This window comes from Ambystoma mexicanum, chromosome 11 (genome assembly GCF_040938575.1).
Source record: "Ambystoma mexicanum isolate Mex_15411 chromosome 11, UKY_AmexF1_1, whole genome shotgun sequence".
Lineage (NCBI taxonomy): Eukaryota > Metazoa > Chordata > Amphibia > Caudata > Ambystomatidae > Ambystoma > Ambystoma mexicanum.
In genome coordinates this window covers 1,255,382,161-1,255,406,469 of record NC_090934.1, presented here as the reverse complement: position 1 = coordinate 1,255,406,469, position 24,309 = coordinate 1,255,382,161, and the positions used below count along the sequence as shown (strand labels likewise).

The 24,309-nt window shown below is 45.2% G+C and overlaps 1 protein-coding gene across 10 annotated transcripts in view; it reads right to left on the bottom strand.

The window, feature by feature from the left end:
• Nucleotides 1-24,309, bottom strand: part of CSNK1G1 (casein kinase 1 gamma 1) — a 1,083,432-nt gene that overhangs the window by 205,186 nt on the left and 853,937 nt on the right. For all 10 annotated transcript variants that reach the window (XM_069624685.1, XM_069624691.1, XM_069624684.1 and 7 more), the window contains 2 exons: nucleotides 9,518-9,666; nucleotides 6,392-6,496 (listed from right to left, as the gene is read on the bottom strand). In XM_069624685.1, coding sequence (XP_069480786.1) covers nucleotides 6,392-6,496; nucleotides 9,518-9,666 — 254 coding nt within the window. The remainder of the gene's footprint in view (nucleotides 1-6,391; nucleotides 6,497-9,517; nucleotides 9,667-24,309) is intronic.

Below are 24,309 nucleotides of genomic sequence, written 5' to 3'. Positions count from 1 at the left end.
CCCCAAAGGGCAAAGATCTCCTGAAGGACTTCCTGAGCTAGTTCCCACTCGTGGGAGACTGTGCCCTGCCTGCTCAGAGCGTCCGCTGTCAAGTTCTTCTCTCCGGCTAGGTGAACTGCCGATAGAGAGATTCCTTCTTGAATTGCCCAAAACCAGAGCTGCATTACCTCTCTGCACAGTGCAGTGATCCCACCTCTCCTTTTGTTGAGGTGGTGCATGGCCACTGTGTTGTCCGTCATTATCAGGACATTTTTTCCCTGTACTGATGGCAGGAAAGCTTTCAGCGCTAGTCTGATCGCTCTCAGCTCCAATAGGTTGATGTGTAGTCTGGACTCCGATGGAGAACGACTGCTGATGGTCAAGTCGTTGGCATGGGCTCCCCACCCTGTGAGTGAGGCGTCCCCGACTACTGTTAGCTCCGGCCATGGTTGCCAAAACAGTTCTCTTTCAAAATGTTCTCTCGATAAGCCCACCATTTAAGGTCTTGGGCTACCTTGTCCGGAATCCGAAGGAGATCTGTCATTTTTCCTGAGAACTGCGACCAGTGGGTTCTTAGTGCCCACTGGAGAGATCTCATTCTCAGGCGAGCCTCTGGCACAAGGAAGATGCAGGATGCCATGAGGCCTAGCAACCTCAAAAAGTCAAAGGCTGGGAGATGTTGGGCATTTTGAAACTTGGTGACCATCTGCAGAATATCTTGAGCCCTCACCTCTGGTGGCGAGGCTTTTCCCAGAGAAGTGTCCAGGACCGCTCCGATGAACTGGAGTCTCTGTGATAGTATCTTCTGTGACTTATTTAAATTGAGGGAGAAGCCCAGTTTGTGAAGGAAGTGGCAGACATAATCTAGCTGGATCTGAGCTTGTTCCGAAGATACAGCCCCGATCAGCCAATCGTCCAGGTAGGGGTAGACGTGAATCCCTCCCCTCAGACTTTTTGCCACTACCGACATTAACTTGGTGAAGACCCTCCGGGCGGAGGTCAGCCAAAATGGCTGAACTCGAAATTGACAATGAGAGCCGCCAATTGTGAACCTCAGGTATTTCCTGTGTTTGAGATGGATTGGCACATGGAAATAAGCATCCTGGAGGTCCAGAGATACCAGCCAGTCCCGGAGCTGGAGGGCAGGAAGGATCTGAGAGAGAGTTACCATCTTGAACTTGTCCTTCCTGAGGAACTTGTTCAATTCTCGTAAGTCCAAGATAGGTCTCAGTCCTCCGTCTTTCTTTGGTATGAGAAAGTAGGGGAGGGGGGGGGGTACAAGAGAACCAGCCCTTGTTCCCCTCTGCTACAGGTACCGGTTCTATGGCACCTTTCTCTAACAGGTCTACAATTTCCTGCAAGAGGAGCGGATCTGGAACTTTCAGAGAGCTGTTCCCCGGTGGATGACTCTGAGGGATGCGTAGAAAAGGCAGGCAGTAACCTTGGGCAACTGTCTCCAATGCCCAAGCATCTGACGTAATAGCCTGCCATTCCGTCAGATGTTGAGTTAACCTGCCCCCTACTGGTGTCTTGTGAGGAGAGTCCTCAGAGCAGTTTGGGGGCGGCTGATGCAGATGCCGAGGGTAAAGAGGCACCTGTTGCTGCTGCGGCTTTTGCATTTTTAACCCGTCCACCTCAGGTGAATCTTTTGACCCCTTTGAACCGGCTGTCCTCTGCCTCTTCCGAATGCGGAATAGAAGCAAAAGGACTTACCTCTCCAAGAGGTTCCTGAGGGGCGATATGGTGTCTGACGGATTGCAGCTCCCAGGGATTTTGCTGCTGCCTTTGATGTTTGTAGCTTTTCTAAACTGTCATCCGCCTTCTTACCAAACAAAGAGCCGTCAAAGGGCATATTCAAGAGTCTGCTTTGCACATCTGGAGCAAAATCAGACTTTCGCAACCAAGCAAATCTCCGGGTTGTTGTACTTGCCGCCATGGCCCTGCTGATGCGGTCAGCAGAATCGATGCCAGCTTGAAGGGATTTGCACATTGCGATTTTTCCATCCTTAATGTTGTTTAGAAACGCTTCCCTTTCTTCTCCCTCCGGGAGGCAGTCAGCCGCTGATGAAGCACACTCCCAAAGTGTGTGGCTGAACCTTGCGAGCATACAAGTAGCATTGATGGATTTCAACACCATGCTACATGCAGAAAAGACTTTTTGGGACAGAGTCATATCTCTTGTCATCCCTGTCCTGTGGAACAGTAGGGTAAGCCGATTTACTACCTGATGAAGTTGCTGCCTGAACAACCAGACTCTCTGGAGTTGGGTGTCTGGATAAATATTCAGGGTTAACAGTAGACACCCTATATTTGGCTGATAATTTTTTGTTAACCGCCGGGATAACCTCAGGGCTTTCCCAGTTTGCCAATATTTTCCTTTGTAATGCCACATGAAATGGCACCACAGGATCCTCCTGTGGACCTTTACCCAAAATGTCTGTGAGGTCGTCTTGCTGAAAAGCAGGCGAGGGTGTAGACCACCCCATAAACTCTATTATCCTTGCCATCAAGGTTCTATAAAGGGGTTTCAGCATGTTCCCCTGGGTCTGGTTTGGCAAATTCCACTTCTGGGGAAGTGTCCAACCCACTTGCTTCATGTAAGGATTCTTGGAGGTCCTTTAACCTACCTTCCTCAGAGGTAAATTCCTCTGGTACAGGAGTTGCAGATCCCTGCAACTCAAAAGGTCTTCCTGATCCGAATTCTCCCCTTCTTCATAAATAAATAAGGCTCTGGAATGATCAGATCTTGGAAATGGTATAAATCCCATTTCCAGAGCAGAAGGGGCCAAATTCGTCATAATTGGCTGAGAAAACGTTGACACGGATGTTAAAGGCTTCAAAGCCATCGATAAAAGGCGTCGAGAAAGTTGGTATAAGCCTCGAGGAACTCGAGAGTATCGGAATTCTACTCGAGGTTGTCAACGACATTCTCGTGATGGAGGCTCTGGGTTTGGCCACTGGCTGTGAGGTGGCAGTGGGTTTGTCCTTTCTCGGCGTCGAATCGACTGACCTGTGCGTTGAAGGGACTTTCGACGATGGCGTCAAAGACGCGACTTTGCCTTTACTCGAGGGTTTGTGGTGCTCTCGAGTAGCTTCTTTCGCCGGGTGCTGCGACTCGCAGCGTTTTGATTTTTCGGGTCTTTCACCCAGGGTATCACCCTCAGCAGTCTTCGAGGGGGTCGAGGCTGCTTTCTCGAAGACGCTAAGCATCTTTTTCCTGAATTCCTCCCACTCAGCCTGAGAGCTATGTTTTGTGGGGCAGGAGACCCTTTTCGGGGAAACGGAAGAAGACGACGAGGAAGGGGATCGACGACGTCTCTTGTTTGAATGCTCAGATCTCGAAGAGGGATGGGAACTGCTTCGAGACCTAGAACGAGAATGTCTTTTGTGATGGCGAGGAGACGAATGTCTCGACTCCGCTGAGGAAACTTTCGAAGAAGTTTTAACTGCCTTACCTCTCTCGAGCTTCCCCTTACGCTCCTTCAAGGCTTTTGCCGTCATGGACATGCAGTCCTCGCACTCCGAACAATGGTGCTCGGCTCCCAGGCACCACAAACAGATCCTGTGAGGATCCGTCAACGACATTTTCTTTGCACAGTCTCGACATTTTTTGAAGCCGGACCGTGGAGTCGTCGGTTCGGATGAGGAAGCCATCGAGTACGAGTCGGTATTTGAGGAATAATGAAGTATTGACTGAAGAACTGAGCAACAATATTCCGAGGCACCACGAAGCGCGGAAAAACAGAACTGAGAAACGGACGCTGCGCGTGGCTATTTATGGGCATGGTGACGTCGGCACCGATACGGTGGCTGTCGAGGGACACCAACTCGACGGACGTCGATGCGCAGCGGTCTCTACTGAGAAATTTTTTTTCGAGACCAGCAAGCTGGAGACGAATTATCAAAGATAAGGAATACATCGGAGGACACAATCCCTTCGAAAGGAGTATACCAGTTTTGATACAATCTTCCTCGCTTTATATTGACAGCCTATGTGTCAATGTTGTTTTAGCTGCTCTGCACTAAAGTAGTATTGATTAAGCGCATAGTTAAATCGCCATCTCTTTTTCTAACATTTGGTGTGCATTTGAACTGTCGGGACATTTAGGGAGCGGTTATCAGTCAGTCAGTCCCCTCTAGTCTCTTGACAAGTCTTGTGAACACAGAAACTGGTAGGCCTTCATGGTCAGACCAGTCTTTGCGAGATGCCAGTAGTCAACAGGCTTGGTGCAGGATCGTGCTTTGGGGCTTGCCCCACAGGTAGTATGCGTGCAGACCACAATGTTAAATTGAAATAATGGAGCAAAGCGCACCTTGCATTTCTAATCCCATCCTTTCAAACATTTGGTGGACACCAATCACCACATTTCCAGGTTGCTTCCTGGGAATACACTAAAAATGTGGATGATGCTCAGGAATACAAGACATAATTTAAATATAAGGCCAGATCTGGTCTTCGCCCCCCCTCCCCCACCTATGTCTCCTACCACAAAAAAGGGAACAGGGACCAGTGTGGGAACTCACATTGGATTTCTAACAGGCTCTCCCCCCCACACCCCAAACTATGGCCTCCTTTGGCATACAGCAAGCCAAATCCAAGAATGTAAATCTGCCAACAAGCAAACTGAATGAAAGCAAACAATGCAAGTATACTTCACACCGGAAAACAATGCATCATTGAGACACCCTAAACCTGAGCGCCAAGGGTAGCTGGGTTAGGGTGTGTGACTAATCCAGGGTATTTGTCCCTTCTCCCCAGGGCGGAGCCACCACCTTTGGGGCTAGCGAGGTGAGCCTGCTCAGCAAGACGCTTGCTAGGTGTCTGGGCAGTGGGACCACACTGGGAGCGACTCCCTTCTCGGGGACAGGGACTCCCATTCCAATCAGGAACTCCCAGTCTGGAATACATTGTCATCCTACATGAGAACTGCAAAGACTGTTAATCCTGTTATGAAAACACCAAACAGTGAGACTTCTATCTCTTTGCCTTCAGGCAATGCAGAATCTGGCCTGAAAAGCCAGTCAGAGTATCAACAGAACCCTTTTACCCAAGATATTTTGGATTCACTGAAAAGTTACATTTCCTTAAATTCTTCAGCTGCCTTCAAGCAATGCTGAATCAGAGAGAGACTCCTACAGACGGAGGAGACTGGCTCCACAGAGGCTATCCTCCAAAGTATTGATGTCCTGCCGGGGTGGAGCCACGCAGGGCCATGCACCCTGTGTCAGCAAGGAGGGCAAGTTGAACAAACTGAACATTAGCCGAATGCCTGGAGGTTTGTCGTCTACCCTACCGAGAAGCCCAAGTGGGAATTGGAGCAAAGACGGAAAGACATCCCTCACATGGCGCGAGCACGAAGGAGATGTGGTGGACTGGGAGGACATAACTGACAGATCAGATCACATGAGGGAGCCCGGATCCCCGAGCTCTGTACAAGTCGGACCGTAGTTAGACATACGTAGCCACGGGGAAAGCCGAAGAGATTACACAAGCCCTGATGAACCCAACTGAGACGAGGAGTGAATGCTACGAATGCCAAAGAGGTTGCGAGAGCCTGAGAAACACAACAAAATAAAACATCACAAGGTATGAACATTGTTAACAGCTGGGAAAGCTCTCAAGATACGGGAGTCTGAGAAACTAGAATGTGCAAACACCCTATGAGAGGGGATTTATTTTATTGTGCATTTGTAAGGCACTTCTACGTCAAGTACATTGTGTTTCAAAGCGCCCCCAGTGTAATGGGGAGGGAACATGGGAGTAAAAGGCAATTTTAATAACAATGAAGAAAGAGGCGGCCATGTGAGCAATCAGAACATGTAAATGCAGAGAGGGGATGAGGGGGTAAGTGCTAAGGAGTGCCACAAAGGAAAGTGCTAGGGAATACGTTGCAGGTAACTTAAGTGCCAGGCAGAGATCACTTGGTAAGAGTGGTCAAATGACAATATGTGTATGCCTGCGAGATAGCGCAGGCCAGTGGGAGTCGAACAGCAAGTGCTGGGTGCAAGCTGAAGGCTATTGGAAGGGGGCGTGGGGGAGAGAAGGCTAGGACCCAGAAGGACACATAAGGGCCCTGGTCACAAATGTCAGTGAACAGTGAATGAGGGGTTTACATCAAATGAAGGTGTGCACCATGCGACTTAATTGTCAAGATGAACTGGTTTAAGGTTATTAATCGAAATGAAAGCGAAAAGGCAGGTATATCTCTTATGTAAATAAGGTCATGTGATATCACTGCATACTTTAAGAAATTGACCTTTCATGAAGGGGTTTGTTAAACAAACACACTCCCTGAGAGTGGAAAAAGCAGTGTAGAAGCTGCCTAGTTTTTGGTTTACAAAATAAAGAAAAAATACTATTTTCCAAAGGAAGTTCAGCCTGGACAAAAGAAAAATCGATACTGGGGCTCACCTGGTTTCGAGTGGTTTGTTGCTGTGGCCGTTCCCTGTGTGCATGACTCTCTCTCGTTATTGCAGATGTCCCGGAATCTATGTGAGCTGAGCCCACTGGAGTAGGCTGCAGAGGAGAAGAACATATTGTTAAAGGATTATCCATTTGGTTGGTCACACAATCATGCTGGATGGGGAAGGAAAATGGAGAAAAGCGGTTAGAGTTGGGGGGGACGGATTGCGAAATCAATAGTGAGATCCTCAGTTCAGCTATCAGAGAGCAATCTCCGATATGTAACTAGGTGGCATGGAATAAGGCAATCTAGCATCAGCAATCCAGAAAAGAAAATGGCTTTCAAGTCACTTCTAGATACAAAATTGATACATCTTTTGCAGTAGAAAGTAAACTCAGATGAGTGTAAGCGCAAAACATTCTAGGTTGCGAATAGTGGATCAAAATACAAGTGCAGCTATTCACTGCTCTTAAATATACAGTAACAAGAGGAATTGAGGAATGGAGGAATGGAGACAGGAGTCAATTTCATTGCAGTTCAATTTAACAAGCATGCAGGTTGTCACAGCCATATATTCAGCATTGCCTCCTATTCCCACCAGAACAAAGTGACAGCAGCCACACAGACCTGCAACCTGAAAAGCGGTTTCATTAAATGGAAGGTCAGGGAATATTCAGATTTATTTTTCCCATTACAGAGCTACAACAGTAACATTGGCAACCTCGACCAAACATATGCAAACGTGATGATCAGTAACAAGGCAGTTAAGAACTTGCACACTATTGTAAAAAAAAATCCTGATGCCATTTTACAAAATCTCTGAAATATTTTAACATACAGACACGTAAATACATACACAATGATCTGTCCACAATAGGGGTGTCACGGTATTAGTTTTATGACGGTATGATAACCTTCTAGCCAAATGACGGTATATCATGGTTATCGCGGTATAGCAGGTGGAGTTAACTAATCTTAACAAATATTTTCTAAAAACGTCTTAAATTGTCAGATTTATCATCAAAAACAAAACCAGGCACCCAAGGCCAGAATTGGGCTTTTCAACAAACTTTCCACTGAAATGCCACCCCTTGCTTCCCCCAAACACACGTGTGGAGCAGGGACGTCATTTCACAAAAATGCCAGGGGAAGCGGAAGTGACATCAGACGACCCTTGACAGGAAGTGATGTCATTTGACCCCACTCCGAAGTGATATTGCGGGAAGTGCTGGAACACAACCTTTCACCTGTTGACAAAACAGGAAGTGGCATCACATAGCACTGTACACTACGAAAAATATGGTTACAATAGCACTATAATGTGATGTACATTTCATACAAGAATGGATCGCCATATGTATCATTAAGATCAGTGTGTATAGGCCCATATTACTGTGAATGCAAGCAGACGTCCATGACCAAATGATAAATGTGTTATTATATACCATTTACGCTTAAGCGCTTTACATAGAAAAAATATACATACAATATCACCCAACCTGTGTTGGTACTCATTTATCAACCTCAGAAGGATGAAAGGCTGAGTTGAGGCGTTTAAGAACAGACTAAATCAGTGACTGACCCCTTGAAGTGTGCCTGAAATAAACCTTTAATGAGTCTAGCAATTATTGTATAGAATTCCAGAAAGACACATTATTTGGTATTCCTATTCTTACTAATTTAGGGTCAGTGCTGAAAGTGTTAGACTTGTGGCACTCCTGTTATTATTTTTCTTCTTTTTTTTTTTTAAGGGGCCTGAACAAGAAAGCCAGCCCCTCCCGAAGTAAAGAGCCACATGGTGCTGGCCACAGCCCAGGAGCTTGCATTACAATTTTCTTTTTTTTCTTTTTTAGAGGTTGCAAGGGAGACCACAGAGGTCGCAGTTGCAACCTCTGGCGACCCCTAAATGACGTCCATGGTGTGGAGAGGAGGAGTGGGGCAGGAGCCCTGCTGCGACTGGCAAAGCAAACTGAATAGCTTTTCTTAAGTGGTCATTTAGGCTTTTAGCTCCCCCACTGGCTACTGGTGAATATGAACATGTTGCCATCTTGATAACCTGCATGCCACAGATTAATGGAGGCTGATGGTCGTATACGCTTGTGCGCATACACACACATGCACACACACACTCTCTCTTTTACGTTACAGCCTTTAGTTTACTTGCGGGCCAAAAGGTGTTCAGTAATCATGGACATGTTACCCTTTGGTAAGGCAGCAGGGAATACCCAGAGAGATTAGTGAATTTCGCAGTGTGACTTATTATATGTAAATTCAATGATGGAACCAGGGAAATCCCCCATTGTCATATGTTTAGCAAACATTATCCATTATAAATATATAGACCCCAAAGCCGCAATCCCTAAGTAAACCCTTTTCCTTCTTGGCACTGTATTTATTCTTCCTATTGCTAACATTGATTTTATGTCAGGCACATGTGGTTTATGGAATGGGCATTAAAAACTGCTCCAACTGAAACTACTTGGCAGACTGCACATCCAACAGTGCAAGACCAAGACTATGCAGCACTTGCTTACTGCAGCCTTTCCAAATCAGATTGAAAAGCACACTTAATGGTATAAACGGTATACCGGCATAAACAATGTGACGGTTATTATTGTTCAATTAAGTGGTTCACGGTATCTTTAACGGTATACTGTCATACCGTTACATCCCTAGTCCACAAGAGGGGTAATGACTTTCTAGTGAAGGTTGAAGGTGTACTTTTAGTGAATGAATGTACAATGAAATCAACCAACTCAAACTGATGTTCAGCTTAAAAGAAATGTTTTCTCCTAAACGGTAGCCACTTGCTCAGATAAGGGGACCGGAATACTGAAAATAGTTTACTTGAGCACAAAAATGTCACAATGTCAATGCAGAAACTTACTCCCACATTTATACACCAATCGAGGGGGCGTGCCGACGGATCTTGCTGTTCTTGCTTTCTACTGAACATACCCACAGGGAATAAGGGGGACTTCTCGTGGTTCACAACACCCAAAAGGCACAATGAAGTTCCCATTCCTACAATGAGGCACTGCTTAACCGTTGCTTGAGATACCCACTGCTTCTTGCATGCGGTTACAGAACATTTCCAACAAAGGGGATTGTCTCCTTAGCACATGTACACTTACAATTGGCCTGCCAACCCAGTCGTAGGCATAATCGAATGTGAATCCTTTCCTGTCGAAGAGTTCTGTGAAGAGTGTACGTAAATACTCATAGTCTGGTTTCTCAAAGAAGTCTAACCGACGGACGTATCTTAGGTATGTGGCCATCTCTTCTGTTGACAAGGAAAAAGGAGATGAAAGAAAGGATTGTTAATATAGGAAGCTTACCAAAAGTTCCCATCAGACATCAAAGTGAAATTCATAGCAATTTAGTGATTGCAACACAAATCAGATTTTCAAATTCAAAGCACTGCTGACACTATAATTCCATTTTAATTGGGTGGTATGTGACTGATGGCATCAGCTTTATTTCCCATTCATTGACATAAAACAAACACCAAATTGTATTTAATTTGTGATTTACATTTGTGCCACAAATTGTTTTGCTGAGAAGGCTTCCACAGGTAATATGTTCGTGCCGTCTATTTTCCTTCCTTGCGTGTGGTCAGTGCTGGAGTAATAAGAGCATGGGAACGTGGATTATACCCTCTTAAGTCTATAGTGCTAGGACTTCTGATAAATTAGTCTGTGGGCCACAATATGGGCGGCTGCTATCATTCTCAGCAGCCATCGTCACATGGATTATAGGTGACCAAAGGACAACTGCAGCAGGTATCCCACCACCATGGTCTTGGGAGGAAACACCTTGCCTGCCCTGAAGGAGGACAACAGCATAGGTCAGGGGTGTGACTTTTTCAGCTATCTAGATGCTTTGGACTACAACTCCAATCGGCCCAATTCAGCCTAGTCTACGTTGATAGTCTGTAGTCCAAAACATATGGAAAGCCACAGGCAGTAGACCTCTGGACAAGGCTAACCATTTTCCCTGCAGTCTTACTCGCAAAATGTGTTGGCATGAATACAAACAGCAAATGAAAAATACAGTCTAGTCAGCGTGCTTAGTTACTGGGAGTGAGTTAGAGTGCTGATAGAATCAGTGATACCCCAAGAAGCGTACTATAGATTTAAGGCAGTTCTATTAGAATTACAGCTGCATCCCACATATAGCCCTAACCTATCAAGTTCAATATATAAATTACATATATCTCAACACATTTGCTTGTGTTTACTAATAAGCCATTCAAGATCAACAATATTTGTTCTCCTAAATTCATTAACAGAGGACTCAAAATAAACTCAAATTATGTCAAGAAAGATGGGGAAAAGGAGCATACTATTCTTAAAAGGTAAACTAATGTGTGGTGCCACTTGGCGGTGGACAAAGATTGTTTTTTGACATTTATATGGCTTGATATGCAGTCTATCCCAGAAACCATTTTGTTGTATTCAAACTCCATTTCAGAAGAAAGAATGTAAAAAGGCATGCCTCAACTAAAGGTGGTTGCTTAGGAGCAAGGTGGCAGGAGCAGATTGAGCACACAGTCCTGTATCACACCCTCAGAAGTGGGTGAGGCCCTATCACATAATGGTTAATACACCCTTGGAGGTAGTGAAAGTCCTGATCATTCTGGGGCTACTCAGGGAACATAGGCGCTCAACGGTGTAAAGCGGACATATTAATAGGTACTCATTACGTGGCTGAAAATAATGAAAACTCCTTTCACAGCCCGAGAGACACACCACCCCAACACACAATAAATGGCTATTGGAGACTGCAAGAATGTTTTGGTAGCACATTTCCATCCTATCTCAGGAGGGTAAACTTCCTCTGGATATGTTGGAGGAAGAACATTGATTAACAAAACCTTAAATGCTCTGAACTTTTCCCCCACCCTTCCCTCTGTGCTGGGTACCGTAAGGAAGGCATGGTAACAAACAGTGAAGACATACAAGAGATCACAGTTCAAGGGTGTGTTATTGAACTTCAATGGGTTGGTTGAGTGCCTATCTAGCCTAAATCGAAGGATTGGAGCAAGTTACGATCATCAAAAAATAATATTGCAGTCCTAGTAAAGTCTCTCGCAAAATAAAAAGGCCTATACTACAAACCTATTGCCAATCCTTACTTCTAAATACAAAAAGGGTGTGGGACAATTGTTTATGCAAAAAGAAAAGTTTCAAGAAATATGTCCGGACGGTTGAGCAGTTGGCTTTACTTCCCCCATGTTTTCAGCACAGGGCAAGACGGCACTCTAGCTTCGCACACACTCTGCCACGAGGCTATAGTTCAAAGCATAGGTATCGGGGCCTTCGGCCAAAGCCACTTTTCCAATAACAGTCTCTTACTGCAGAGTGCCTGTTAAAACAAACAGATATCGAAGTTCAGGATTTTTACATGCACAAGTTCTCACTTCCAGTGTTTATCATGGGTCTCCCTCCGACAGGATTGGACCCCCTTTTTATCACAATGTTTACACTTGGTCTTCCTTGTTCCGGCGTGGACCATGGATCTCGCCAATTCAGGCTCAGATCAAGGATCTCCCTCGTTTGGGCTCGGCCCATGTGTTGGGGAGAATTTTCATTTCTGTGCTAATTCCCTTCAACCCTAGAGACCCCCCCCCCCCCCCAACTCTTGCTGGACTTCGGAATTTTTTGTATTTTAACCCTGGAGTGAGGGAGACCTTTTTTCACTCTCGTGTTTCAACCATGTGGAGTGGGGGGTGGGGGGAGGGGTTTACTTAATAGCCCCGTATCCTACTTTCTCGTGTAAAAAAATGTTACCCTCACTACTTTGAACTCTCGGCTGAAGTACAGTACCCATCGGTGACCATTTTGTCAAAATGGCCCCCGGTTTTCTTTTTCACCATTTTCTGTTTGTGAGGTCTTTCTTGGGTTGTGCGTTGAGACAGGTTTGAGCCCTCAGTCTTGCCTTTGGCGAGCTTCAGCCTGGCTCCAGTGTGTCCAAGGTAGGGTCACGAAAATCCACTATCCTTTGTCTCTAGGAATGCCTGAATGAAGCTACCATGATTGGCTGGCTGGCTGTCCTTTTAGGACAGCCATCCTGATGTGTAATTGACAGCCTAGGCTGTGCATGAGTGGGGTAAATCCTGCTTAAAAGGAGAGTGTTTTGGGACTACAGGCAGAGTAGACCACACAGAGAAACACCCGAAGAAACGGTGAACCAAGCTTGCTGCAAACCTCCTGGACCTTTGAATTGCCCAGTGAAGCCCTGATCTTTTTCACCTCGACAGAGAAGCTCCGGACTGAACAACTTCTCCCCTTGGGTTAGTGGGACCAACTAACCCCGAGAAACTCCACTGCACCACCATCCCAGACTTGATGTGCTTCTCTGTTGCTGCGAGAGCCCAATGCCCTGGGTCAAGTGTCCTTAGTCGAGTGCAATGTCTGCCGTGGAACGAATCTAGCTAGGAGCTCCATGAACCTACTAAGGGCCCTCCAGATCCAGAGTCCCCTCACCACAGTGCAGGACCGAGGGAGTGAAGGAAGGCCAACCAGAGTCCGAGATCCACATCAGTGCTGTTTGCTAAGTGCTACACCGCAAAGTGCCATTGAACCGAAAAGAGCTCATAGCTGCCGACGACCTCCCTAGTACTGCGATAGGAGTCCTCTAGACATCCTCCCCCTCTTGTCCCCACGACTGAGTCTCAGGAACCAGGGTCTGCACCACTGTAGCAAGACTAAATCCAGCTGGACCCCTCTTCTAACCAGAGGTATTGTTTAGGCTTGGGGTACTAAACTTGCCTTTAATCACACTTTTCTCACTGGGGAATTGCATTGGCTTACCTTTTTCGAGTTGATTTCAACTCCCTTTTCACAAGTTTAACAACTTGTGACCCGACAACTGATTTTTCTGAACTCCAACTTAGTGCAAGACTTTTGTCTAAGAAGTGCATCGGGCCCGTTTACTGTGTCCAAATGACTTTGGCTGTCCTGGCTCCCTAAATGCACTCTTAGAAATCCATTGACTGATACTGTTTGGCCCTCAAAAGTGGTAGCTTGTTGTATACTGGTACTGCTGGGAAAGATTTATCTAGACCTCATTGGAGGATGACATTGTCCCGACACTTGCTGAGAAATTGTACTAACCTTTTCACTTCCCTAACCCTTTCTGTAACTCAGAGCCTACATTACGGTGTATTGGTGTGATCTATAAATGCAAATACTATCCTTTCAATTGAAGTCACCTCAGAGTGTAGCAGTAGTGTATAAAGAATATCCAAAGATTATCCACTGGCTTTATTTTACTCTGAAAACTAAATTTAAAGTGTATTTTAATTGTTACAATGAATTGCTTTTTTAAAGAATGCTTATTTAAAACTGATGTTACATAAGTATTTATAACTGAAACCTTGAGTGTAAGTTACTTGGCTACTTGTATTTACGGATTTCAATTGTACAGCTCTACAGCTCACATTTACCCCTCTTAAGACAGGCCTGGCCGCTCAGTCACACTACCAACCTGTGTAGAACAGACCTGTACCAAAAGGTGGGTTACCCAATACCAAGCAAATAAGTGTTGTGTAGTCTCGCACAGTGTGACTGCACCAATTCTTATCCAACACCATGGATCTCCCTCGTTCAGACTCGGATCCCTTTAACACAATATTCACATTTGGTCCCCCCCGTTCAGGCTCGGACCAGGTAGTCTCACTTTCTATGGTTTCCTCTTGATATCAAAATCATAGACTTTCAAAAATTGCTATGGGTTTTGCTTAAACCGTCGCAGGACCACTTTGATTCACTTCACGCAATGTTCTGATCAATCTTCTACTTCAGTTTCTGCCACTTCTTGGCGGGATACCTTCCAGAGAACTTCGATTGAGCACATTCACAGTGCCGGAGCACTATCAACGGCATCTTTGCTTCTCAAGTTCAAACATTCGTCAGCAGTTTAGCTTTACCCACGTCTTTCACCACACACTTTTAACAAGGTTTGTTCCAGTGTTCGTTATAAAAAGGTTCTGCTTGCAACCTTGACTTAAACACAGACCGGTCTTGCATCAGTCTACCCAACTCATCAGCTGTGTTGATCTCTTTGGTGCTTTTGTTCTTGGAGCCAAGGACGATATCAAAACGGCTACTGCTCTTCCCTGCCTTGGTCCGTTATGCAGGACGGCCTCCGGTATCTACGACACACAATGCAGGATTCTTCAGACTCGTTTCCTGGCCTACGCTTTCTAACTCAAAGGTTTCTTGCCGAAAAGGTCAAGGGTATTTCCATCCTTGTGAACCCTTCTTAGTGTGCCTTCTTTCTCCCTTGTTCAGCTGCTGACTCGAAACTGCTGTTCCTTCGCGTGCTTTGGTTTTTCAGAGTATGCTCTCATGCTCCGCCTTTTATCCGTGTGGGAAAGTTTAATGGATGTTGGGTGTCAAGAGATTGTCAGTAATTGCCCGACTTCGCCTGACCATAGTAGCGGGACATGTTAGGTACACTGCTCAGGTGTGAGTGTTTTCTCCCGGAGCGGGCTGTCTGTGTGAACGTGTTCGTGAAGGGAAAAGGGGGGGGGAGGAGGGATAACTTTCCCACATGTCCTACCTGGTAGGATGGGGTAAAGGTGTTACGGGGGGAGGGAATCCCCATTGCGCCATCCAGTGTTCCAAAGACCCCCAACCAGGTGATCCTCCCGCACTGGTCCACCCCCAGGAACTGGATCAACAAGCGATGGCTGTGTCCTGACCACCTGGATGACAGATCCCTGGGGACTAGCGGGTGAGACACCTTCTGGTTTTCCAATTCCCACCAAGTTCTGCAGAGGTTAGTCGTATGATAGATGTACCTATAATGCTATAGTACCTTGCCTTCAAGAGCATTTCTACCAGAACTTCATGACCTTCAAAATAAACAAATTGCCTCTGCCACACTAATCAAGACATCACACCCTCCTAGTAGGACTCAAACAGAACAGGGGGTCAATCAATCGGCACTCAACCCCCCCCTGCGTAGCTGGCAAGTGTCGTCAGGTTATGCAGACACCTTCAGGCAGTCCTGTTTTGAATTGTTTACACTGCATGTAGGGCCCAGGTTTTAAATGTGAAAAATGAAACTACAAGTTGTGGCCTACGAAAATCAGAACTACCCGAAAGCATCACACATGCCAAAGAGCCACTTGACAGCTATGTATTGTATCAAATGACTGCTTTATCATGTAATGCTTATGATATAATTCACAGTTCCCAAATCCATCAGTCCTTAGCAGACCCATATCATAGTGGCAACAATAGTTAACTAGATTTAAGGCAGTGCTATTCTCCCAAATGATCACTATTTGTCAAACTCATTAGCTTGTCTGCAATTCATTTGAACAGAATTTAAAAAGAGGATCATGGCCTGCATATCCATGACCAGCAGTTGACCTCAATGCTAAGTCCTACAAAAAGTAATACACATTCCTAGTAGGAGCGACTACTGTGCACTTTGTTCTAGAGCAGCCCATACTGCAGACACATTGATCATTCTATCAGGTATCAAGGGTGGGCCAGGAGAGCTGCTGTCAACAAGGGACTATACCATAGTCCTAAACTTCCTCAGGAATTCAATTTAACAATGTCATTTTTTTGATTTACACATTTATGGTGGGGGCAGCAAATCTTTCATTTTTAGAATGGTCAAATAGAATTAATTTCACTTTCCTGTGGCATTTTTCTTTTTAAATAGCATTTTATTAGATTTTTGTTACCAAGGTAATACAAACAAGTGCAATTTTTTGACTATCAACATTAATAAACTGACAGCTTGCATTCAGCACTTTTTTTATAGAGAAGGTTTGACAGCTTACAACTAAGGCCTTGCCTCTTGCTAATGTTGAAACAGTCAGAACCACTTCGAAAGTCCCCCTGTAAAAACTGAATGTCTTCACCATTTGCATGATGTTCTTCATATGTAGGTCCTTTATTTTCTCCTTTTGAAAAATGAGCCAATCCAATACTTTTTCCATTCATACCTGCATGGGTTTTGTAAATCCACAAACTCCCATTTCCTTAAGTACTTCAGTGCTAGACTGCACCAATGTCACTAATGTCCAGAAAATGTGTTCAAGAGCAATGTACGCTCGTAAAGGTTGTACACCGAACATTAGCCATTAAATGCCTTAATCCCAGGAACAATTTCAATAGGGGTTACAATTGCTAATTTGTTTACTAAAACAAGTTAATCTGCGTGTTAGTCATCACCAAGTAAAAAATTAGCATTTTTGTCTCACTTTATTTTGCCTTACAGTGACAAAGAAGGTCAGTAAACGAAAACACTAAAAAAGAAAGTGAAACAGTAGGACAGGTTAGCTAATTCCACTGATGGAATGATACTATATGAGCTGGAACTTGCAGCAGACTAAACAGATTCAAATTAGTACCACTGTAAAGAAATCAATCTAAACAAGCAAAAGAAGTGCAACAGGTTTGAAAAATGACAATACCACATCCTATCGGTGGGTCACTTAAGAATTTTCTATTTAGGAAGAAGACTAAGTAAATTCCAAGATAACCTAAAGAAACCCAAGGATCCTGAGCTTTAGTGAGGCGATTATGGACTTTTGATGACCTCGGGTGAGACACTAAAAGGCCAAACTACCATCTTTTGGAAAGGTTTCAGCCAAAGTAAAACATTCAACAGGTGTAGTTGGCTGAGCTAATTTTCTTCAATTGCAACCACTTAAGGATAGCCTTACAGGTTACACCACATAATGTGAGAAACCAAAGGGTGTCTCACCTGCTAGCCCCCAGGGTTCTCGCTCAGGTGGCCAGGCCACGGCCATCGCATATGGATCCAGACCCTGTGGATGTACCAGTGCAGGAGGATCACCTGGGTGAGGGGTCTTCGGGGAGCAGGGGTGAGGCAGCAGATCGCGAGACGCGGTATTCCTCCCTTTCCCGTACCCATGATCCCTCCTATTTCATAGGATTCTGTGATGTCCCAACTCCCCTGCTCAACCCACTTTCCACACAAAAATACTGGGCCGAGGAAGAGGGTGACAGAGTAATAATGGTAACTCTTACACATTGCATTGGATAGGACCCGCTAATTGGGTCAGGCAAAGTCAGGCACTTGATTCCAAGTGCATGCATCTGATACCAATTCGCTTCCTCACACGGATAAACAGTGGAACAGAGAGACACTGAGCAAGGTAGAACACTAGTAAGAGCAGAACTTCTGGGGCAAAGGCGATAGACGGAGGGACGAGACACTCGGGTGGAGAACCCCACGAGTTCCCTACAAGAGGTCATTGCCTCCAAAAGTCCACGAAAGACACATGGAGAAGGCCAAATCCCAAACAAGAAGGCTGCATTGTGCTTCAAGGAGGGCAGCGACCCTTCCGGGTGAATGGCAGTATTGGGCAGTTAAGGCCAAGCCTGTGCTACTAACCTTGACTCGTAAACTGGAACACAGTAAAGACAAGAAAGAAACGCACACATGCGGTAAGTTGGCAAGCGTCGTGAGAGACGGGTGTGTGCTAAAGAAAAACTGAAGTGGCAACATTATATCGCACAATTCAAGGCTGCATGCGTGTGGATGAGATGCGAAGAAAGGCAGAGCTGCAAATGAAACTTGAAGTAACGTTAGCTGTAACGTCAGCGATACGGAGTAACAGAGTGGTCTGGCGAAAGCAAATAGCCACTCGAAAGTCTCTGTGAAAGGTGAAAAGTTTGTAGCGATAAAGTGAATGAACTGTAAAAGGGAGGTGATGGAAATTAACCCAGAGAAAAGGGGAGAGTAAAAAGGTGAATGTTTAACTTTGGTGCATAATACAGTCAACTTCCCAGACCAGGTGTCAGGTTCTCCCCTATTCAGTGCTGGATTGGCCCACCAGGACTTTCCCTGGTAATCCTGGGGGAATAGGGCCTCTTTCCGGTCTTGGTGGAAGGATACATAAATCATAAATGACCCTCCAGGCCAGCCTGGCTAGTTCCCATCGCACTGGCTGCTGCCTTTTTCTGCCTGGGGCTGACAACCGGGCCCAGGGCAGGCTCGCAGGTGCGCCCGAGCATTTTGAGGGGCACCACCCGGGAATGCACGTGCCTTGCAGTCGTAAACTGTATGCTGCAGTAACAGACTGGTGTACTTGCATCACGTTCGCATACTGTGCAGGCTGTGCAATGTGAGCGACCTGCTGGCTGCTGACTGTTGAGCCAGAGTGCGCCTCCGACGGAATGATCGACTGGCAGATGAGTGATGGCGAAAGGGGGTTGCGAGCGAAGTGCTCACTGGGGTATAATGATGTCAGGTGTAAATAGATTGCTGCTCAGTGGGCCGGGTGTTACTAGGGCCTGCTGGAGGTGAGCGCAGAGAAATCTGCCTCTTGTAGTCTGGGTGCGCAATGGGTGCTGTTGTCACACTGCCATAGCCTCAGCCTGCAGCAGTGATGTGGGGAAAAGGGCAGGCCCACAATTGGTAAAGGCGAAGAGGGTTTACAATGTCGACCCCAGTCAGAGAGCATCAAATCCTTGGCAAGGGGGAGAGAAGTAATCCATGCCCCGCTGATCGATTGTTGGATAAGTTGTTGGGGCTTGTTATGGTCCACCAAAGCATGGCATTAAAGATGAAAACGAAAATCAGAATAGTGTAGGGGACTAGGGGAGAGGTGTGACAAGAAATAAACTGAAAACGGGTACAGGGAAGCATAGAAATGGTCAAATAAAATAAGGGCAGAAAGGCACGTATTGTTGATAAAATACATGAATGTGAGAAAGATAAACATTGTTATTTTCTCTATCCCTGGGGCCTGGCTGCACCTTCCTAAGCTCATCTGATTCCTTTTTTCGCAGTGCCTCGCAGCACGTGCCAGCTCCCCAAGTTGAAAGCTGTAAGGTAATTACATTGCAAATGCTTTTTTTTTGCCCTCTTCTACTTGCCCTTCCGGACCCGGAATCCCCAACACACCATGCAATGATCTTGCATTCTGGAAAAAAACATATGTTGGAAGGAATTTGCTCCATTCTACACGTTGCCTTGGGTAAGAGTGCAGCACTGAGCTCCCCTGCTCTAATCTGCAACTTGGACACAAGACCAGATGCAATTGCGAAAATGTGTAAGGCCCGTCAATATTAGAAGCAGGCCTTCTACCTGCTGGGCACACTATTGTTTTCCAAATGTGCATCTCAAACTTTCAAAGGAAAAACAAGTCATTTCCAAACTCAAAAATGCTGCTTAAACTTGCATTCACTAGTTTACTTTGAAAAGCATTTTTTGTTGTTGTCGGACTACCACATAAATACCCTGTACATTGTGTGCCCCTTCCTTTGTGTTTTTTCACATGTTACATTTATAAAGAAGTTGCATACTTGTCAAACTGCTTAATCACAACAAATGCTTCTGTTGTGCTGACAGCGGTTATTAGGAAATGAAGCAGGGGGTTCATGGGTGTCAACTTTTGATTTTCATATGGGCAAAAATACCCCCACTCTGCCCTGAATATAAGCAAGCAACCAGTCCAACCCATGCCCTGGCCAAACACATTTTACAGCACTTGTTTTTTTTATAAGGAATTTCTAAATTTCATACGATTAACAACCAGTTTTTAACATACAACATAATCTCAGCAACAATCTGTCAACCTGATGAGCTACCCTGATAGCCTTCTATTGTAGAGCGTGTCTATGGATCCCTTAATGTACTAGAAACCACTGCATTGCCAACAGTATGTTGGGGATACTCCCAATCCCCTCATAGAAGGGTTCGGCTCACACGCTGTGTTTGCTCCTTTGCCGTAATATGGGGCCACTTTTAACAAAATTTCCAGGGCCTCTTTTCTTCCCAGTCCAGCCCTGCCCTTAGTGCACTAGTTCGGAGGGTCCATTCTTAGTCTCCAGCTGGTTGCTAGCTTTTACTTTTTATAGCTGCTGTTGAGGGTGTTGCTCATGAAGTCCATATGTCACCATTGTTTCCTTAATCCATACATTGCAGGAGTCTGAAGTCATCCCCATTTCAATGTGGTGACTGCAATCGTCAGATCGGACCCCAGAATGAGTTTCAAGTTAAGCTTCGTTATATTTAAATGTTTATTCGGCAACGTGATTTGAAAGGGATTTAACTGTGCACCCCATCATTGAAAACTATTGTTTCATGCGCGCGAATCCTTGAGTGCGACTTGCATTGAACTTAAAATAAAACGTTGTGCAGGCGTTCATAGTCATGCTAGAGGAAGGGACTTAGAGGTGTGTCGTGCATAATCGACCTATCTTTTCTTAATGCATTGCTGTTCGCGTCAGAGGAGCAGGGCTGTCAGAAGATGTGGTGAGGCCCGGGGGAAAACATTTGGTGAGGCCTCCTTACAATTTATTTTATTTATTATTTATTTATTTATATATATAGCGCCGACCGCCCGCAGGCATCGGGGCGCTTACATGTAGACATGTACATAGCTCAAGGTGGAGCCTGAAGAAGCAACAGGACAAATACATAAAACTACAGGTTGGCTGATTCATTGGGTCCTAAACATGTGTTACTTGAAAAGCTCTGTTTTTCGTTTTTTGCGGAAGACCAAATGATTGGACTCCAATCTAAGGTACTTCGGCAATTTGTTCCAGTTAGAGGCCGCTCAGTTAGGGAAGGCTCTGCCCATACCAAGTTCCTTCTTGTGTTTCAGAGGCGTTATGAGCCCATTAGCTTCTGATCTTAATGCCCTGGAAGGATGGTAAAAAAATGAGTTTGGACTTCAAATAGGCTGGTGCCTTGCCATATAAACACTTGTGAGTAAGGCACATAGACTTAAATTGTATGCGTTCCTCTATTCTCAGCCAATGGAGGTCCCGCCTAGCTTCACTGATGTGTTCACTTCTTGCTTTCTTTTTGACCATTCTGATCGCATTGTTTTGGACCAGCTGGAATTTTTGGATACTTTGCTTACTAGCTTCTACTAGGAGGGCATTACCATAGTCCAAACGTGACATGATGGTAGCTCTTGCTATTGTGGCACAGTTTTTCTCACTCAATAGTGGTCTAATGGCTTTAAGTAGCCGGATGTAATAATTACAGTTTTTACTCACATACGTTGCCTGGGCATCAGAGTTGAGGGATGCTTCCAACGTGATGCCCAGTGTTTTGACCTTATCAGACACTGGAATAAGAGTTTCTTTAATTTGGAAGGCCTGATATTCAGCGGGGAGTTTGGCTCGAGCCTGGATGGATCCGAAAATCATTAATTCGGTTTTATTGCCGTTCAGGCACATCCAGTTATTGTCCATCCAATCTTCGATGTTTCCGTAGAGTGTATTTAGTATCGTACTATCCTTAGTGTAGTCCCCACTCAGTTCCAGGACCAGCTGAGTATCGTCTGCATAGTTGGTGAAAAATATCTGGAGTTGTTGTAGTAGCTCACATAGGAATCGGATGTACAGATTGAAGAGCAGGGGGGATAGACTAGCTCCCTGTGGTACCCCGCAGAAGACGTTAAATTTGGATGATTGTTTGCACTCGGCCAGCGGCGGCACATCCGCAAACAGGAGACTCGAGAAATCTACCCTTGAGTTTGTGTGCAGGATCCCAAATATGGTTTATTACTACAACTTCAAATCAACTACAGCAAAGCTAGATTTCTCTACTGAAGAAAATTTCTGCCAGACTAACTTTTTTATCATGTGAATAAATATAAGATGGCATGAGCTCTCGACTGCGCCACCTCCAATTCTCTGAGGGTCAGTCACTTTTCCAAGCAAAGAATTGAGGGCAGATCTCTTTCTTCGGCTGCGGCCTCCCTCTGGAAACAGCCTCCCTGCCTCGTTGAAACTTGAGAACCATCTGCGGTTCCAGAAGCACCTCAAGAATTGTCACTTTGCTTCTGCCTTCTCTCCTCTCCCTTGCTGATCACCTGCCTGATCGATGCCCTTCCATGCTCTTGCGCGATCTGAATAACACAAGGCCTAGTAAGATCTGTGTTTAGTCCTACTCTTTTGTTTCTCCCTCCTTGCTTTGTCGTGCCTAGAAACACTTGTATACAGGCATGTTATAAATGCCATATCATATCATTAAGGAGCACCCTGCCCCTGTGTGCGCATTAAATCACATCATACAGTGACAAATTATGTACAGTGGAGGCTGGTACATTTCTGAATTTAAGATGCTTAAATGTTTGTGCCAATTAGGCAGGATCAACCGAGCACAGTGAAGGAGCGCAAACCAAACAAGGGTTGCTTGAGGGGGGTTCTCACTCCCAAGAAAATGTTTGAAACATTGGGTTAAAAGTATGCATTTTACAGCACTTTCTTTGCAAAATTAGTTAGAAATCCATATAGTTTGCAATTGGTTTTGTATGGAAGCACATGGAAATTCCCAATAGTTGCAAATCACAAACTAAACTGTGCATAGGAACATTTTCCAATACATTTCATGCCACCTTTCCACGCGAGATATGCTAGTATAAAAATATATTCATGCTGGTTGTTCTAATTATGTCGATGCAGGCAGCATCAATATATGCCATTACCATGTACGGACTCCCAGCCAGCAAAAAAGCCATGCCACAGAAAGTATATCCAGGCTTACTGTGTACCATAAGTGTTATTACTGGCTAGATTGGCCTCCATTCAATGTGGGCCAATAAAGCCAAGTAGTAGGTTTGCTTTAACCTTGGTGCATAGTCCTGTGCATCAAGAGTAAAGCAAAAAGAGCACAGGCAATGCTAACAGTTTGGGCATTCGTGTAGGCATGGGAAAGGCACTTCTGTATTGGTATTAGCTGGCCATTGATGGTGCCAGTGCAAAATGGTTTGAGTACCTGAGCAGCTAATAGCAGTGCCTGGTAAATGCCTAATACTTATACACAAGCCAAAACTGTTGGCTTTGCCAATGCTTATTTTTAAAAGAACTTCAGCGAAAGACACGCAGGGTGTTTTTAAATTGAGTGGCCTAAGGCAGACCTGATTAAGACATTTTTCTTACACCAGTTATGTGTTTACAACTCCAATGAAGTCATGAACTCTCAGAAGACTCCTTTGAGGAAACACTTGCAGGCACACTAAGGGCAAAGTTTGATGGCAAGGCATGTTTAAAGCTAGCTCAAAGAGTTCCAGTGAGGAGGTGTTTTGGTTGGTGAGGGCAGGAACTGGGTGAGAATTGCCATAAGGATTAGCATGGCCATGAGAAGTCATTTCACTGTTAGCACCTGCATTCATATCCATACATTTTTAGGTAATTAAAATCATGATGTGGGATTAGCACTTGCATGCTAGGGGAGTGATTAGAAGGGAAGTGGTGACATGAGACATCTCATTCTCACAGCACTCCTTAAGTGTGATGTTTCAGAAATGAAGGCAAGAGGTAGCTGCTTGTAACATTGAAGCTTCACCAGAATAGTCTCATTCGAAATGTGGAAAGATGTTAGGTACCCCCACACAAGGAAGTTTGCCCCTTTCTCACAGCCTCTGACGTTAGCGCCTCTCCCAACATTTGAAGTGTTAGTCCCCTTTCCGCCCCTGACATTTTAGCCTAGGTGCACCTCTGATGCCATGAACCCACCCCTTAATGAAGTGGCCCCCAGGGCGGCTACATTTAGGGGTGGTACTGAACACGCTCACAAAAAACACTTTCACCCATGCATTCATCCACCAGTTACATAACTCCATACATGCATGTATACATAAACCCAAACACAGCATTGACACAAACACCAACATGCACGCATGCATTCATACATACACATACTAATTTAATTTAAATACACATATACACTTTTAATTTAAAATAAAAAAAAACACTTACCTTACCTCCATGCACCCTTAAAAAGCATCCACGCAGCCGACACGTAGACATGCTGCCTGACAAGAGAGAACTCCTCTCCCATTAGTCAGCGTGATCACGCTGGCAACATGAACACACTGGCTGACAGGAGAGGTGTCCTCTCCTGTCAGTCAGCGTAGTCACGCTGAGCAACGCGAACACACTGACAGGAGAGGAGTCCTCTCGTC